At 37.6% G+C, this 19,168-nt stretch overlaps 1 protein-coding gene across 4 annotated transcripts in view; it reads left to right on the top strand.

Moving 5' to 3' along the window:
* Positions 1–5,269: 5,269 nt before the first annotated feature.
* Positions 5,270–19,168, top strand: part of DSP (desmoplakin) — a 48,919-nt gene continuing 35,020 nt past the window's right edge. For 2 of the 4 annotated variants that reach the window (XM_075213032.1, XM_075213033.1), the window contains exons 1-2: positions 5,270–5,748; positions 17,092–17,188. In XM_075213032.1, coding sequence (XP_075069133.1) covers positions 5,549–5,748; positions 17,092–17,188 — 297 coding nt within the window. In that variant the 5' untranslated portion in view covers positions 5,270–5,548. The remainder of the gene's footprint in view (positions 5,749–17,091; positions 17,189–19,168) is intronic. The other 2 variants (XM_075213034.1, XM_075213035.1) reach the window with 2 other exon arrangements.

The raw sequence follows: 19,168 nt of genomic DNA on the forward strand, positions 1-19,168 counted from the left end.
ACTTACCTGGGGGAAATTGGGGGCTATTCATATGGGTGTAACTGGGAAAGTGCGGTTGAGAGCTTAAATTTGGAAAAACATATATCCCACACTTTCAGAGCAAATCTGAGTGTAAGATGTCGACAAGGTCTAGGAAGTCACCAAAGGGATTAGAGGGAGATGGGAGCTAAGTTTTGGTCTCGCTTTCCACCCATGCAGCAGTACCAAGAAGGGTAAATTTTGCTGTAATTTGTGCTAAATGGGTAGCCCAATAATAGAGTTTGATATCCGGGAACTCGCCCCTCTGAAAGAAAAGGTTTCTGGAGAATTGATTGCTTATCCCTTGGGGCTTCCCAATCCATATACATTTAAAAAAATGAGGTTGTGTGAGGGTGAGTAGAATGTCATCTGCATAAAGGGATATCTTATAGTTGGAATCTCCCTCACTCACTGGGCATCTTGGGAAGCCTGTACCATGGCTGCCAGGGGCTCTAACACCAAGGCAGAGGGGAAATGGACACCCATGTCTTGTGACATTGTGAATATTGACTAAATTTAAGGGGGAACCATTTATTAGGATTTTGGCTGTTGAGGAGGTATATAGTGCTTTAATCACCAATGAAGACAATTTTTTTTAGAGTTTACCAATAGATCCTGTCAAAAGTTTCTCAGCATCTAGCGACAGGGTGACTGCAGGGATTTTACTCTTGCTCACAGTTTGGATCAAATCAATCATCCTTCTCATATTATCCCACCTTCTGTCTCTTTTAATCTGCATTTAAATAAATATGACTACTCCAAGTGTAAATATAAACATACAAATAATTAAGAAATAATAAATTAGGTTTAACTACTTTTGTGTTGTTATAAGGGTATCATTTTCCTTCAACAATGGTTTGGGGATCACCTACAATGATTACACAGGAACTTGTTTTTGTTATCATAAGATTACTGTACACACAGGCCGATAAATCCTCTTGCAACTGCATTTTGATACATCCCCTAAACTGATTCAATAAATTTCCATTGCATTATCAAACAGCATCACATTTGTTGTAGAAACGCTTGTGGTCCGCATCAGTGTTCTTGGGACAGTATGGGATGTCTCATGGTAGAAGACCTAAATATAAAATGCATACAAAATAAATATTACAAATGTAGATTATAAAAACATTTGCAGAAAACCTGCTGTATTTTGTGCACTGATATTCCTAGTGTGATTGTAGTTCAAGTTATTGTGACACATGAATTCTTGATCACTATGTTAAATGTAGAGTTCCTATATATATAGTAAAATGATATGGATGCTTCATACACCTTATTTTACTCTCATAAATATATATATTTGCATCTAAGAAGTGTCTATAGGTTTATATCATATATTATGGATGTGGAAATCCCTTTTGTCCATCCAGCCTATATTCTGTTGAAATTTAGCCAGCTGAAATGGTTTTAAATTGAGAAGCTTGGAATAGATCTGTGTGTCTGCACCCCCAAAGTGAGGGGGGAAAAAATTACACTACTCAACAAATTTGAAAATATTCTCTGCATCTGGCATGTGACTGTGTGTTTTTTCGCCGAATTTAGGGATGCTGAATTCAGTGGAACAACCAGATGATCTCTATAACGTCACATTTATTAGAAACACACAACTAACAAAAGTGGTAATAGCTATATCTGAAAAAAGTAAGTTAAGTGAAAATTTCAATCAATCTCTATTGAAATGAAATATTTTCATCATATTCATTTATATTCATTTATAAAATACTAGTAAATCTACAGAAACGCCTAAGAACTTAAGAAACTAAACTTCAGAAACTCTTAACAATCCAAATTAGCTGTAATGTAATTGTTAATAAAAGCTAAAATGTAGTAAGTTTGCTTTAGGGAGATAGGATGTGGACGCTTTCCGTTTGTACATTGTCCCATTGGTTTCTCTAAAAGGAACCAACAGTAGTCCCCCATCATTGCAGGGTTACAGCATCCTTGATAGTGATGCTTCATTGTCAGAATGTCTTGGTGAAAAACGTTCTCCCTGTTCGTCACTTACACAACCCAGGTTGTCAGGGAAAAAGTCTAGATGGGAATGTAAAAAGTGAATTTTAAATGACATTCTACAACCCATATTCTTGTAGTTGTCCAGTAGTTCATTCACGATGGACGTGTATTTGGCCTCTTTTCTGTTCCCTACAAATTCACGCACAGCGGCCTTGAAGGAGGATCAAGCAGTAAACTCAATTTCTGTCAATTTAGCGTTAAATATTTAATCCGTAAGCAGTTTCCTTATTTGGGGTCCTACAAATATGCCTTCTTTTAACTTCGGAAACTGTTCCTTCAGATAACTGAAAGCCTGGTCTCCTTTATCCAGAGCTTTCACGAAATTCTTCATTAGGCCCAACTTAATGTGAAGCGGAGATAAACTGATTTTATGCGGCTCAACCAATGGAGTGTACTTGACGTTTTTCTCTCTACGAACACAGGTTTCACTTCTTTGTGATATAGTGATTTTTAGCGTCTCTGCTGTCCCATAAACACAGAAAACAGTAGTACTTTGTGAATCCACCATGCAAACCTTACAGCAGCGTAACTACCTATAAGTCACATCAAAGATTGCAACCATGATCCTCATACTAGATTCACTCCAACACAACCATACTTTTATATGTGTCTTTCATGTCCACTGCATAGACCAGAGTTACTGTAGGGAGCTTATTCCCATTATGGAGTAACACTGCTTTCAGACTACTACTCGAGGAATCAATAAACAGTCGCCACTCACGAGTATTGTGCTGAACACCAAACTCAATCATTAAACTGTTAACATCAGTACACACACATTGACGAATAGAATCCTAACAAGCACTTACCGTGATTAAATACTTTACTTTTTTTAATTTAATTTTTTCCAAATATCTCAAAAACCTTACGTGATATGAAATTTCTAAATGCATATTTGGATTCTACACACAAAATTACATGGAAATTGATATATATCATGTCAGATGCAAAATACTTATATTTTTATCTCTATATTTGTGCACACGTTTTATCAAGCACATAACGTAGCATTTTGTTTCAAACTTACAGAATTTATTTTATCTATATAGCAGCTAATTCTAGTGGATGCACGGCATTGCTGAGTGCTGTCACAGAGAGAAACATCAGACATTGCACAGCTGGTCACATTGTAAGCATACATTGTTAAAATACCAGATATACAGAATAAATACAAAGGACTCAGTAGGCAGGTACTAGAGGATTACAATGCGGAAACTGTGTGACATTTGCTGAGTGGCAGTTACAAGGAGCAACGCTGGAAAATCTTTGTCTTGGTTAGTGATAATGCTTAACCCAAGGTAGGTTTCTCAGAAAAGTACTACAGCCAAAGAACGCACATTGTCTGTCAATGTACGAAGTTGTAGACTAATGTCAGTTCAAACAAGGAACAATGGGGTACAATCTTCTGATTTAACCACAACTTAGTGATTATTGCAGTGTGGTGTCCCATGTTATGTCTAGCTACAACTTCACTTCCTTGCAAATAGCCATTGGGTTTAGCACAGGGAGGGGCACAGCTGTCTGCAGTGAAATGAATTTGCATGGTTCATTGCAAGCTCACATCTTTGTGTTATTTCTATTGAGCATACACTTAGGTAGATAGACAATCTAAGACAAATTGTGCTTGTAAATTGAAGATAAATGTAAGAACTTGAATAACAAAGCTGACCGGCCTTGTTCTTTAGCAGTTGGACTACAACTCCCAAAGTCTATTTCTTGTGTAACAGTGTTTTGTTTGCAACATTTCTTTACCCGTTTTGTTTTCATTATCAGGCCTTATGAGTGACTGTGTGACCCAAATTACATAAACCACACTAATTCTATTCCAGCACTTCAGAATTTGCAAACTATTTTAATATAACTTTTTAACATTCTTTTCATATATTTCATGTTCCACGTCGTTGTTAAGTTCATATTATTTTGTTTTCAGAGGTCTGCCAGCTACATTTATATGAAAGTCACTATCGACTATTACAAAAAAAAAAAAGCTATTGTAATCTATAGCAATCAGTTTGTCGTTTACCCAGTTACTTTTAATCTTGCTAAGGCTGGGTACAAACTACAGTGTTTTCAGACAAATATTGGTTCAATCAAACGATAAACGACCATTTGGCCCGATATTGCATTAGTGAGTACGCTACAGCGATGAATGGGGATTGTTCCAAAGCACAAGTCATCGTTTGATTTGATTGTTTAGCAGAACTATAAATCACGTTCAGCTATAGAACGACATCCTTCCAATCCTGCAGTGTGTATGCACTCACGATCAGGATGTCTATAGAGTTTACAGAGTCATGATCTTTTCAGTCGATGGTTATGAGAGATGAAGAGCACAGATCTGAGGGTAAATCTTTTAAAAACTGTATAGTGTGCACATATGAACTGGCATGCTGATCTTTTTTTTTTCAGTCCGTGGTACAATCATTGTATATAACACATTGAATGGAACATTCTGCAATGTGTACCCAGCCTTATGCACAAAATTTAGCCAGATTTTCAACAATTTGTATAGATATTTTTATGGATCAAATATAAAACACAGTCAAAGGGACTGTTGCCACTTGTTCATGCAGAGACAGCATGCAATAGTTTTGGCAGATACAGTGCAGATCTCTCTCACTGACTTTTCAGAAATCTGCATGAAATCCATCAAATATGCACATTTTTACTGTGCCATGCATGACAAAAAACAAACACAAGCGATATAACTCCCACCAACAATCTGAATTAAAATTATCCATAGATGATTGATGTATGATACTGTTTTCAATTTGCGCGCCTGTGGAAAAAGTGCCAACGGCTGTCAGTCAATTTTATTTCTACAGTAATAATGTAGATAACTAGATTGTTAACCTTTCTTTAAGAGGAGACACAATAAATTATTTTCTTGGCTACAGTAAGGATTTTTGTAGCATGATATTAGTTTATTGAGAACAGTATTTCTGTTGGAAGAATCCATGAACCTGAACTTTTAATCTAGATTTAGATATATCATTGCAGGTAGGTGACATATGTACCTGTAGCGAGAAGAGCTTGCTTTGCTCAGGTGAATAGATCTGTCATATTTAAGGGGTGTAGGCAGGGCTGAGACAAAAAATGCTTAGGGTGTTACCAGCAATCACAATACTTTTGAAAAAAAACACAGAGAAACAAAGGTGTGCCTCTGGCTTCTCACAGGAGAGGGCTGGATAAGACCTGTCACCTCCTCCTCCTCCCCCCAGCCTCTGACTTCAGACTCTCTCTGACCACACAGGCACAGAGCTGTAGAGCAAACAGGGAGGAAGCTCTGTGCCCATTCTGTTTGGTTCCTGATAGTCCACTGGCTCTTACGATAGATTTATTTTGGTTTTGTTATTTGTTTTGATAAGAAGAACTTCTTGCCAGACCTGGGAGCTCTGGCTCAGGGTTAGGCTTGCCTTACCTGTCTACACACACTTCCCTTCCCAAACCTGCAAACGTAAATTGCTTTTCTTGAGTCTAATGCGTTGTCGGCTGCTGATCTGAATATAAAATGAGTATTAACGGAGGATCCCATACTCGGATCAATACCCTAGGCAGGCTCACTAGAGCCGAGTCTGGTCCGGATCTAACTGGCAGGTATGACCTAAACAACCACTTTAAGGCAGGAGGAGGAGGAGGAGGAACAATGATGTCGCAGAAGATGTACAGTGGCCAGCGAAGTTACAGCGAACACACCGGAGATGGCTATGGGTGAGAAACTGATACAATTTATATGCACCACAGAAATAACATGTAAATCAAATGTTTTGTATTTGTTCTGCACCATTTTAGTTTATTGCTATAAAAGTGATATGATGAACCAGGCAGCAAATCATCATCATCAGCTATTTATTTAGCCCCCCTAATTCGGCAGCGCTGTACCGAGAACTCACTCACATCAGTCCCTGACCCATTGGAGCTTACAGCAAATGCTATGTTTAGTAATGTAGAGGCACTATTTTAGGTAAAATAATAAGCAGTTGACTTAAGTGACTTCAGTTTTTGGAGTGACATGACTTAAATACTGTTGATTATTATATTAGCTAATAAAATTTTCAATGTTTTGTAACAAAGTATACAATGTTAAGTGTGCTTTATGTCTTTTCTCTGTAAACAAGATGATTTAGTAAGTTGTCTATCCTTGTTATGGTGTTTGGATTGTTTTGCTGTTAGATTTCCGGTTTCTGTAGCACAGAGGTTCCAAACATTTTTATTGTTGACACACACTTGTCTCATAAGACATTTTTGTGACACACCTGTATTAAACTATAGTATTGTGACAAAACTGGACTTGTGAAACCACATGAAAAACAAAGGCACATTTTAACCATTTTTTACTTATTTTCCATGACATGTGCACTGCATAAGTTGTATGTTTGCATTTATTTTTATTTTTCCCTTGTCACCCCCCCCCCCCCATTCATCTTAGCATTTAAAACACATTTCATTAATAGAATCCGATTATGAACTGTCCTAATAATTTAAACAGACACCATTTCAATTTGCAATTACAATTTTTAAAATGCATCAATATGTAAACATAAATGTACTTGTACACATACACGTACTTGTACACAAAGCATACACATTTGCACACTAACATTTTAAACACTGACCAACTACACTTTCACAGCATTAGACGTGTGTGTATGTATATATGTACATTATATATATATATATATATATATATATATATATATATATATATATATATATATATATATATATATATATATATGCACATAGTCTAATGGTAAAGCTCTGCAGACTATGCTGGTGCATAAATAAATATTAATGTCACATCTGACATTTGCTAGTAATTTATTATGCAGCCATAGCGATGCGTTTACACCTTTATCATATGTTGTTTTTAACCTGTGTACATATTTTAATGAAAGTGTTTTGAGTCACTATACTGGTGTAAAATATTTAGAGCACTTGTATACATTGCTGTTGTAGTTGTTTACCTGATGATTTCTGGGAACACATTTTGCAATCATTTTGCTAAGGTCTCTTTCATTTCTTGTTGACAAAAGCCATGGGACACTCCCGTTCCCCGTGCCCATTGTGGAAGCTGCAGCTCAGGCTCCATGGTGAGATCACCGGGCTTTACTTTCGAGAAGTTACTGAGCAGATACGAATTTTTGCTTTTCACGCTCCAGGCCTTTTTGGAGGGGGAGATACTGTGTTTGTGTAGGAGGCTTGGCAGGTTTTCTCTGTATCTTTCATTTTCCCACAAGCTATGCAACACTCCCTAACTTGTCCGTGCAGACAATGCTCATGATTCATTGCTACGTGAAGGACATGTTTTACTGTGGTACAAACGTCGGTCTTTTTTTTTTTTTTTTTTTTTTTAATACGCAGCTCGTTGTCTTCCCATATCTAGCATATTTTGCCAGGTTTTGGTTTACAAAGCATGACGGGAGTTGTAGTTTAACTGCAGAAGAGCAACAGGTTGCATGATATACAACATACAGTAAAAATAAACTTCATGCTTTAAAAGCTTCTATTCAACATAAAACGCATGAAAAGCATATTGTACATGGTTTGTTCCAAGCAAACTGCAGAATGAATAAGTAGAAGCAATAAAACAAATGTGTGTAGTTATAAGGTTAAGAATTTATATAAATTCATAACAGAGAATGGAACATTGGTAGGGATGATGGAGAAATAGACATTATGGACCTCATTTAGAGTACGACGCAAAGTCCGTTTTAGGCGCATCCAACAAAAAAACACTATCATGCATGTGCAGCAAGCACCAAATCCGCCTGGATCTTGGACACTTGCGCCTAGAACAGACTTTGCGTCCGACTCTAAATGAGGTCCTATGTGGGAATCACATTGTGGACTAGCGGGTGAGCTGAGAATAATACATCATTGCATACTGCCATTTACAGCTCATCTGTGTTAGTGGTGCAATCAAATACATTTACTCCTATCACATTTTGTGATACACTCTGCATGTAAGCAACGTTTACACAAGAACTGTCAGTTTTACGAAAATATTTACAAATTTTATTTTAATAACCTACAGAAAAGTAACTTGGGAGTACCACTGGAGGAAAAACAAACACTGGGTTTGGAATCTTGCTTGGTGGTAGGGCGGGGCAGGAAGTTTACTAAGCTCTTTTTCTCACAAATTTAAATTCATGAGTTTTTTCTTTTCTTTCTTTACAAAATATGTTTACACAGGACTTAAAGTAATCAGTTAATGTACATGGCCATGTATACTGCAATATTACAATTTTCTCCTAATCTTGCCCATCCCTTCAGTTTTGAACAGTGTCCTGCTGTGGATGGATTAACTACTGTAGCTTGTGTGACCTCACATTCCGAAACAGCTCCTTGTTTTATCCACCCCAGACAAAAGAATCTGTCTAAAGATAAATGGAGCACACTAAATCTTGAACCTCTGCTGCTGTTCTAACCTTTTAACTCTCTGCTTGCTGTGTGCTGCGGTTGCATAGTCAACATTTTAAATGTATAATAATGAAATTCTGCAACATATTCAAGGCTTACGTCACACCTATGGCAACCAATTTGTTCTAGCTGATATTCTAGACTATACTCTTGATATATGTGCTTTTATGTGAAGCTGCATATAATAACTACTAGTTCCTAGTTGATGTAAGAATAGAATATGGTCTTCACTCGCTGAGTGCTGTTATAATATGCCAGTAGTCTTCATACAATAACAGATGACTCGTCCATAACATGGATAAAGTTTGTGCACTATTAAGGGCTTAATTCACAGACAACTGTATAGTTGTAACTACAGAGGATAAAAAATGTATCTTATATTTCTTCACACAATAGTAACTTACACACCATTGCCAAACTTCCAATCACACCCAATTTTGTTTTACTGGGATTATTGTAAACTGTCAGCTCAACTGACAATATATAATGTTCATTCTACAAAATGTTCAGCAAAGTCAAATAGGGGAAATTAAATGGCTATTAAATGTATGCATCTTGTGGCTCTCTCCACCAACTGCAGAACTACATCACTCTTCATTCTTAGCCTTTGAGTAACTTTAGTATAGAAGTTAAATGACTGCAACTTGCCCAGCCTTTTGCTAGATGGGAAAGGCTTTGTAACCGGATGGGACAAAGTTCAGGAGTAATGTTTCAAAGCTTACTGAAAGGGAGGTAAATGCCATAGTGCCGTATTAGAGAATAACACCGTAAAATATTTAATGTATTCTCCCTACAAAAAAGAATCCCCACCTCCTTTTGCATTTTTTTCACACTTTAATGTTGTTCAACATGGATTTAAATCTTCATCTATTTAAAATTGAATGGTTTGAGAATTCTTGCCATTGATCAACACAAAATAGTCTGTGTAATGAAGAGAACAAATCTAAAGCTATTTAATAATTACTAGTAAAGCAAGGATAATAATTCATAAAAAAATTATTTCTCAACCTTTCTTAGAACCTTATTTTAGCTGTGCTATTGTTGTCCAAAGGCGAGTTTTGTTCAATAACTTGTTCTTGTACTTGCTTTGAAAGTTCTTTGATCTTCATGATGAAGTTCTTGTTTGTGAAAGGCCGCACAGATGGGTAGGCATTTCTAGAGGTGATTTTAGCACCTCCAGCTTGTGTTATTGTTGGCGAGATGAGCAGGGAAGGAAAAAGTGGGCTAAATATTGATGGTTGTTTACTGAGGATTATTGTTGTTAATGGTTTCCTGCTGGGTATTGCTACTACAGATTATATATTATTGGACATTACTATATATTATTGGACATTACTGTTATCACATAATGCTGGACAACTACTTTTGGCATTACTAGTATACGAAACAAATTAGTGGACATTGCTGATACTGCTGGCATACTTTGCACTGCTGATGCTGTCACATGATTCACAACTTAAATTCTATAACCCTATAGTGTCCAAAAGCATCAGACGCTTCTGGATGTTGAGTTGTTTGCTTAAATTATATTCTGCCGTAGATCTTTTGTTTAAAGCAATCAACACTGAAACATCACAGCATTGCTGCTACAGTTATCCACGCTGACTCTAAAGCTGGGCCATCCAACCTAAACTGGTGATTAAAGCTGTGCTTATCCATATGACAACCACTGAAAAAAGTTTTCAGAAAATAAAGGTTACATACAGTTGCAGGTTCTTCTACCACTAGTACTACTGCAGTGTGAGACTACAAAGCCAGCAATGTCATGACATTGCTCCATCTGAAAATGCTCATTTATAAAGGACTGTAATTAATTAGTAACAGCTAAGTAGATCTATATACAAGTATTCCTACCTTGCTTTAACAAATCACCTTTTTACTTGCCACCATAAGCTAAATGTTGAAGGCTCCACCTTGTGATCACCACACAGTTGCTCTGGTGCAGTGTATATGTACATGTACTAAGCAGCTGCTTTCTCCCACTGAAATGACTATATAGCTATAAGTTTACTTGTGCAATAATGTTTTACTTTCTAAGCTGCTGCGGCACATGGACTTTACATTAATTGTACATGGTCGGAGCCTGTAACTGTTGTGTATATACAACACAAGTTGGATGTAAGGCTGTGTTTCATATAGAGGTGTGTATGACATCACAGTTTCAGATGGACTGGAGTCTAGCACAACTGCTAGGACGTTTTGCTACTCCAGTTTTCTGTCTGTGACTTTCTGCCTCTTGCATCTCTTGCTGCTTTGAACATCGTGATGATCTGATTGGCCACTTCAAAACTGAGGCCACCTCGGATAAACAGGAGTTAAAGATTGAATGCAACAAACAGGGGTTGGATGTCAAATAGCAGTGGTGGTGGTGGTGGGAGGGTGGTGGTTGGCCGAAACTGCTTAGCAGCCTATTAGGAACTTTTTAATGGAAAAAAATGTAGATCAGTGACCCAGCTCAAGAGAGCCCCCCCTGCCACTACTGATAAAGTTCTCAGACCCAAGTCAAACACACTTTAACATTAATGTTTTTTTACATTGGAAATATCACTTTACTTCTGTTTAGTAAACGGCCAGTTTTGCAGCTGCAGTGGCAACATTTTATCTACTTGTTATGGCTAAATTGTCAACTTATTTTTGGAGATAGTTCTGATTTAATCACACAAGGTCAAGGAGCAGCTAGCATTGGATTGTTGCTGGATAATTGTTTGACTCTTGTGTTGTGCTCAGCAAATTGTTTATCCATATGATCTGCTTGATGGGTAAACAATATCTTATGTTCTGATGTTATTCACTCCTGGAAATTTTTATATACACAACTTTAATTATCATTATTTTTTTTTCTTGCCAATGCCGCTGTCATTGCAGGTGTTTCTTGCCAGTGCTGCTAGTGTTGCTTAGTGTTTGTATCTAGTGTAGGGTATTCTTCAGAACTGTCCACCCACTGCTATTGTATAGTCTCCCATATTCTCATTATTCCATGTGGGTGTGTTAGAATCTATGTAGATCAGAAACAAAAGAAAAGTTGAAATAATAAACAGATTTTCTTGAGGGGAACTCATGGTGTGTGTGTGTGTGTGGGGGGGGGGGGGGGGTGATTAAAAAAAAGGTTGTTGCAGTTGAATGGAAAAGCAGCGTCAACTGCTCAGTTAGCTGTGTTGACCACCGTACCATGTGTACTATGACCTTTGACTTGTCTAGGCTGGTAAGACTGGAAAAGCAATAGATATCTGCTCTAGCAGAAGTCTGTAGTTCTTAAGCATCTAGTTGGGATGGAGGCAGTTTTAAAAAAAATTCAATTGATTGCAGCCTTTCAGCACATTGTGAAAGTAAGAGCCGCTGTTCTCGCCAGAAATGCATACATTTTACATTCCAACACTTTCATATTGTAGGAGTAACTGACATTGTATATTGCCTGAATTATGTTATTCATCATAGGACTGCCACCTGTCTGGTAAAAATAAGATGTTGTGTCAATTGTAATAATATGCCAACCGCATAACCAATATAGGGTTCTTTTTATTAAAACGCAAAACGCTAGATCTCTGGTGAAAATTGGTGTTTGCCCTATTCAAAAAAATCAAATAAACTTTACCGCAGGAGAACTGTTCATACCTGAACCAGATACTAGGTCCCCTGAGACTGGTCCAGCCAGTAGGTGATTTTTTTTTTTTTTTTAACAAATATACCCCCATTGAGCTTATTGCCTATAACACTACCTGATGAGTTGCACATTTATTTGGCATTACACTTTTCCTAAGGCATCTGCCCTCTTCATTATTTTCCCAATTCCTGCATCTCCCACTAAATTTTAGTCCTGCAGACAGCATTGCACTGCAGTGTATGATGGGAATTGTTTTTTTTCTATCTTGTGCACACATAAGCTTAATGGTGTAGAGGTGGTTTACTCTTTTTGTAGTTATTAGTTGCATGATGAGGCCCCACTAGACCATTAACTGGCCGCTCCTGATCTTACTAAACAGAAACCATGTTAGACTGAAAGCATGTCTAACTAACTCATGTCACCTGGTACACATCTCTCTGTATACCTGGTGAATTGGGTTGTGTTCCAAGGACAGATCTGTAGCTGGTCTTAAATATCTCCCAATTAAAGATGTTTTCAGAATATTCTTGCCCTGCAAAGTTGATTTAATCTATTTGCAGTATCAGTAATAATGTAACCTGTTCACACAGAGTTAAATCCTCAAAAAAACACCTGTTGAGAAACCCTAATCTGCTATGCAAAGGAACACAGGTACCCTATTGGCTGCTTTGAACCTTTTTATAAAATAATCTTAAATAGTCTTCCTAGTCCTCAATATTTTGTGCCCCATTTTGTCTATGGACACTATGCTTGGTACATAATAGTACAATACAGTCTGGAATTTCATGCAGAGACCTTGGGCTGCTCCTTGTTTTTATTAGATGTTTATAACCGCACCTTCATTTTATTACTCAACAACTACAGCTTTAAGCTCATAAAATGCAGATGACTTATGTAAGAATTTAATTTTTTAAGGAGTAACCCGGGACTTAATTGGATTACAAATCATTAATTTTACTTTGTTCATTAAATGTATTTTGACTGTTAAGCTGCTATTATCGTTATTATTATTAATATTTTATAGATATACTACAAACCTCTTAGCGGCTGTTGTTGTTTTATGCTGCTGGACAAATGCAGGATCTTATTTATTCCATATTTATCCATAAAACATTGCTAAAGCCCTCAAAGTTAATTTTGTTCTTTTGCTCATGCAGAATTTCAGACATATTGCATAAAATGTAGATTTCTAAGATTTTCACACTAGAACCATGTTTTTTGTGATCACATCTATGGAAATTCAAGATCAAGATGTTATTCAGATATCAAACTGCTGTCTGCACTTCTCCAAATACATGTAGATACTGCTCCTTTATCTGCAGCAATGGCTACACATTTATAGAAACATAGGGGGGAATTCATTTAGCTGCAGAGTGCCTCCGGAACGGTTGTGAAGGCACTCCGTGGCGATGTAGCATTGCCCCATAGAGGTGCGAGGAGAAATCTGTAATGTTGAGGTACTGTAGTACCTGGAGATGTGCAGCCAAACACTTGGCTGCGTACAATTGAATACCCCCCTTAAAACCCCTTGGCCAATATAGTCTGCACATTTTTTAACCTATGGTAACTTTAAACCTTATTTGATCCTTAGTTCTTTGTAAGGTTATGTCTATTCCAAGCATGTTTAAATTGATCTACTGTATTAGCCTCTACCACCTCTGATGGGAGTCTTTTCAATTATCCACTACCCTTTCTGTGAAGTAATGTTTCCTCAAATTTCTTCTGAACCTACTTCCCTCCAGTTTCAGTGCATGTCCTTGTACTCTAATAATTCTCTTCATTTGAAGAAAGTTTCCCTCCTGTAACTTGTTAAAACCCTTGATATATTTGAAAGTGTCTATAATGGTCAACAGTCCCCCCCTTTACCCTTTTAGTCTTTACAGGTAAAGTTTTTTTGTTGATGTAGGCCATGCACCTTTTTAGTTGCCCTTCTTTGTACATTCTCTAATGTATTTATTTCCTTCTGGAGATATGGTCTCCAGAACTGAACTATTCTTAGTCATTATATACCGATCAGCTACAATATTATAACCTCTGACAGGTGAAGTGAATAGTATTGATTATTTCGTTACAATGGCACATGTCAAGGGGTAGAATATATTTGGCAACAAGAGAACAGTCAGTTCTTGAAGTTGATGTGTTGAAAGCAGGAAAGATGGGCAAGAGTAAGAATCTGAGCGACACTGACAAGGGCCAAATTGTGATGGCTAGAAGGCTGGGTTAGAGCATCTCCAAAACAGCAGGTTTTCTGGGGTGTTCCTGGAATGCAGTGGTTACTAGTATCTATCGAACGTGGTCCAAAAAGGGACAACTGGTGATGGGGTCATGGGTGTGCCCAATGCTCACGGATGTGCATGGAGAGTGAAGGCTAGTCCATCTGGTCTACTCCCACAGAAGAGCGACTGTAGCACAATTTGATGAAAAGTTAATGCTGGCTGTGATAGAAAGGTGTCAGAACACACAGTGCATCGCATTTTACTGCAAATGAGCTGCATAGCCACAGACCGGTCAGGGTGCCCATGCTAGCCCTTGTCCACCAACGAAAGTGCCTACAATGGGCATGTGAGAGCCAGAATTGGATCCTGGAGCAATGGAAGAAGGTGGCCTCATTTGATGAATCACGTTTTCTTTTACATCATGTGGACGGCCAGTTGTGCGTGCGTCGTTTACCTGGGGTAAAGATGGCACCAGGATCCACTATGGGAAGAAGGCAGCCGGTAGATGCAGTGTGATGCTCTAAGCCATTGGATCCCAAACTTTCTCAGGTCGGGGCACCCTTAGGGTCTTCATAATGTTTTCAAGGCACCCCTAAGCCAAAATAATTACCAAGTAGTCCCCTGTCATGCTTACCTCCGGCTCTGGCCGCGGCACCCCAGGGAGCTGTGGCGCACAGTTTGGGAATCACTGCTCTAAGCAATGTTCTGGTGTGAAGCCTTGGGTTCTGGCATGCATGTGGATGTTACTTTGACATGTAACACCTGCATAATTATTGTTGCAAAACAAGTACACCCTTTCATGGCAACAGTATTCCCTGATGGCAGTGGCCTCTTTCAAGAGGATAATGCGCCCTGCAACACTGCAAAAATTGTTCAGAAATGGTTTAAGGAAAAAGACAAAGGGTTCAAGGTGTTCACTTGGCGTTCAAATTTCCCAGATCTCAATCCGATCAAGCATCTATGGGATGTGCTGGAAAAACAAGTCTGAGCCATGGACACATATCTCTTTCCTTAACACCCACCAATATTAACGGTTAGTTGACTTTTTTAAAACACAAATTGTTAATCAATGAGGTGATTGGCAACATAAGTATCCTGCTTTTTGAGCATTTAAGTTTTGTAACCACTAATGATCACCATTTTACACATTGCAATCCCCCCATTGGTCAACTTGTTAGAATATATATTTGTAAGGTTTGAGATACTGTCTTATTTTGTTTGTACATTTTCTGAGTTTGGGGTCAATTTGGTCTCTGCAATATGGATGCAAAGGCGTGACTTTACTGTATCACAGTCCTATCCAATATCAGTCACTGGTAAATGTTTTAAGTGGTGTTATGGACATTGCTTAAAGGCAACTTATTGGGATGTGATTGGATAACTAGGCTAACTCTTGCCATGAATCTTATCTGAAGTTTAATAAACTGGTGACAGAGTTTAATGTTTAATATGTGATTAAATGCATATTTTTTGCAGTGGGTGGCTATTTTCTTGGTGGTTTTTTTTTGTGTCCTTAAATTATTTAAAACAAGGACACTGTTGTTTCATAAAAAATGTTTTTTTTCCGATCTTGCTTTTTTACATGTTGATAAATATATAAAACATAAAAAATTGTTATATATGTAGCATGGGTACCCTGGGGAGACTGTAGATAAGGAGTTGGCAACATTTTCGTGTGTGTGTGCCAGCCTGGCGCGTGTCGAAAACTTGGTTTTCAGCCCCACTATGGTAAATTTGTGTGTGTAGTTAACACCAGCATACATTCTAGACTTTCCATGTGAAAGCAATACCTGTACTCCACAGGTAAGTATAACTCCTCCCTAGCTGCTGAGTCAGGACATTGTCAGCATAGGACAGAACATAGACATCCTTCGTTATGACCAATGGGCCCACATACCACTTGTTCCTTCCAGGATATGTAGCTGGCGTTCTGATAGATAGAGAAGATTACACTATATACAGTATATTTTGTAATGTGTGTTTCTGTTTGGTATTTTTGTATAAAACACTTGCTTATATCACGCTTGGTTATACTGTGGTTGTGCGATAACGAATGGACTAATTGTATATGCACAAGTGCTTACATTTTTGTACGCGTTTTTCAATGAGTCAGGATAATTGGTCTTTGTTAGATGAAATAATAATTAACTTACAAGCAGAGACCTTTCAAAAATGAAATAATCCTTACCCACCCATCACAGACAAGCCCAGACCAGCATTGACTTGTTGTAGCTAAGAAGAATGAGCTTTTATGCAAGACTTTTGACAGTGGAAAAAGCTGCTAAAATGACAATGCAAGAATAATTTGCATGTTAATGTATGATGCCACTCACACCAATTATACAGCTGATGAGGCTGGAACTCCTATTACATAGTAACACTATCACTGCCAGTAGAACCTCAATTCGTATTTTCCTGTTTTTTTTTAAAAAAAATAATAATAATTGTATAGTGTAATCTGTATGTAAAGGTTTTATCTTACATACTACTGTATCTGTACATATTACTAACTATATACTGTGGAGGCAGCCATTTTCTAGACTACCTATAAGATCACTGAAACTGGTAACTTCATGAGTCATGAAGTACATGCTTAAAGCTGTGCAGTATCTGTAGTATCTAAGGACTCATTTAGGTGAGTGCTGTCCCTCCTTAGAAAGGTTGTTGTAACAAACAAAACTACTAATCAAAACACAATAAAATAATATATCCAAGAAGAATATATTTTAAATCCTATTTTATCAATGAGATAATTTTCAATATTTGTTGTTTTTTTTTTTTTTTAATTCAATCATATTTATTTATTTATTTCAGGCAAACTGGCACGATGTCCCGGCGTCCAAACACTGTTCAGGATATGCTTCAGAATATATCGGACAGCTTATCCCGAGCTGAACAGATTGTACAACATGTAAGTATTGTTTTTTGTTAAATATATATGCAGGCTACTTGTCTCAGTATTTTCAGTATAAATGCTTTATCTGCAGCTACTTTACCATACCTCCCAACATTTAAGTAGATAGCTTCCGGACAGGGTATGTGACTATGGCATGATGGGGGTGTGACCACACACCAGGGAATGCTTGGTACTGCTAGACTGCCCTGTTCACTTCTCCCCTCCAAACACCTTCAGTGTGGAACGCACTAGTGTGCACTGCACCCATTCGTTTTGCCATGCAGAGCAGCAGTGAACAGAATACCTCCCAACTTTCCCACCAGAGGGACAAAGCTCTCCCGATCAGGATGGCAGGGCACAGCCCTTAATCAGGACTGTCCTGCAAAATATCCATGATTAGATACATGTATCCATAGACGTTTGCTGAAAAGGTATCAGGGGCAAGGAGGGCCAACCAAATTTGTTATAAAATCATGGGCACCACTGGAAAGGGCATAGCCAGGCCATGAAGGAGCATGCCTGACTGGTGACATGTTTAGTGCTTTAGATGCACTGGTCTGTCCTCAAACACCCCCCCCCCCCCCCACACACACACACACGTATGTGCAGTGAATGAAAAACACATTTTCAGTCACTCCTATCAGCCAAGCATTTCATTGTCTCTGGACAAATTAGGCAACACATGATATTGACACAGCAGTGTAATCCCATGTTCATTTGTAGAGAGAACTGAAGGCACAGCAGTAATAGACCAAAGTGGTTGTTCAAAGGTATTTAAGGGCCATAGACTTGAGAGAGATATATAATTTTTACCCCTTTTTATAAAGTGCTGGTGAGAAATATAATCTATTAATAGTATTGCATGTAAAAGTTCCCCCTTATGACAGTCTTACAATTTCACTATGCTCATTTGACTTCGGTCTATTTACACTATTGACAAAGGTCAAATGAGCGTAGTGAAATTGTAAGACTGTTATACAGAATGTACTGTACAAGTAACCGTTGAATATGCAGTAAAAAAAAATTGTGCTAATTTATAAAAAAGTGAATGTCCTAAGAGTGCAGATATGGGCCAGTAAATTAATAAGGAACATCTCTGATGAGGAAAAACTGCCTTAGTTTGTTTAAAGGGCGATATGATCATTGTGTATAAATATATCAATTGCTTATTATAACAACAACAAATTACAGCTGTGAAACTGCACTCCCGCAAAACAGATGTTGGAAGTCCCTAGATAGTTTCAATAGAGAAAAGGTTATCTTCCTAGTAAACCTCTAACCACTTCGCCAGCCAGTCTGGTTCCCCCTGTGTATACGTGTCTTGGCATTGCTGGTTCACACATGCTCAGTGGAACCGTCAGCCTGGACTTGGGTTTTTCACTTTGAATGAATAATATAAAAAAAAAAGTGAAAAAAAAAATTTTGATTTTGAAATGTTAAAAAAAAGGTGGTACATGTACGTGTGGACAGGGGCTTGATGCAGCATGCAAGGAATTGTCATTTGGCCCTGTGAATTGTCGCCGCGCTCTCGATATAATTAGTGACTTTAAATATGCACTGGGGAAAGAGTCCTAAATATTTATCTCAAATCACTAATTCTAATGAGTCTACTTGCAGTTATTAGCAAATGATGTGCTGATTATGCACATTATGAACTTATACTACAGGAAGAAGCACCCTCAGTAGCTTTCATAGTTACAATTTATTATTTATGATATGTAAGACACCACTATTTTGTATTTAGGTTAAATTGTGGGAATTATCCATTTTATATATATATATATATATATATTATATTATTATTATTATTATTATTATTATTATATTGTTTTGGAATTCCCTAGTGCGGAAGATAACCTACTTCCTATCAGTTATTAGCAAATAGTCTATAATGCTATACAGGCGTTTTAAATCCAGCCACCTTTCTATTTAAATAGCTGTTTGGGAATTTACTGTCTTTTAGCTATCAGTCTTTCAATAGCTAATTGTTTTGTT

Source organism: Mixophyes fleayi, chromosome 5 (assembly GCF_038048845.1).
Source record: "Mixophyes fleayi isolate aMixFle1 chromosome 5, aMixFle1.hap1, whole genome shotgun sequence".
Classification (NCBI taxonomy): domain Eukaryota; kingdom Metazoa; phylum Chordata; class Amphibia; order Anura; family Limnodynastidae; genus Mixophyes; species Mixophyes fleayi.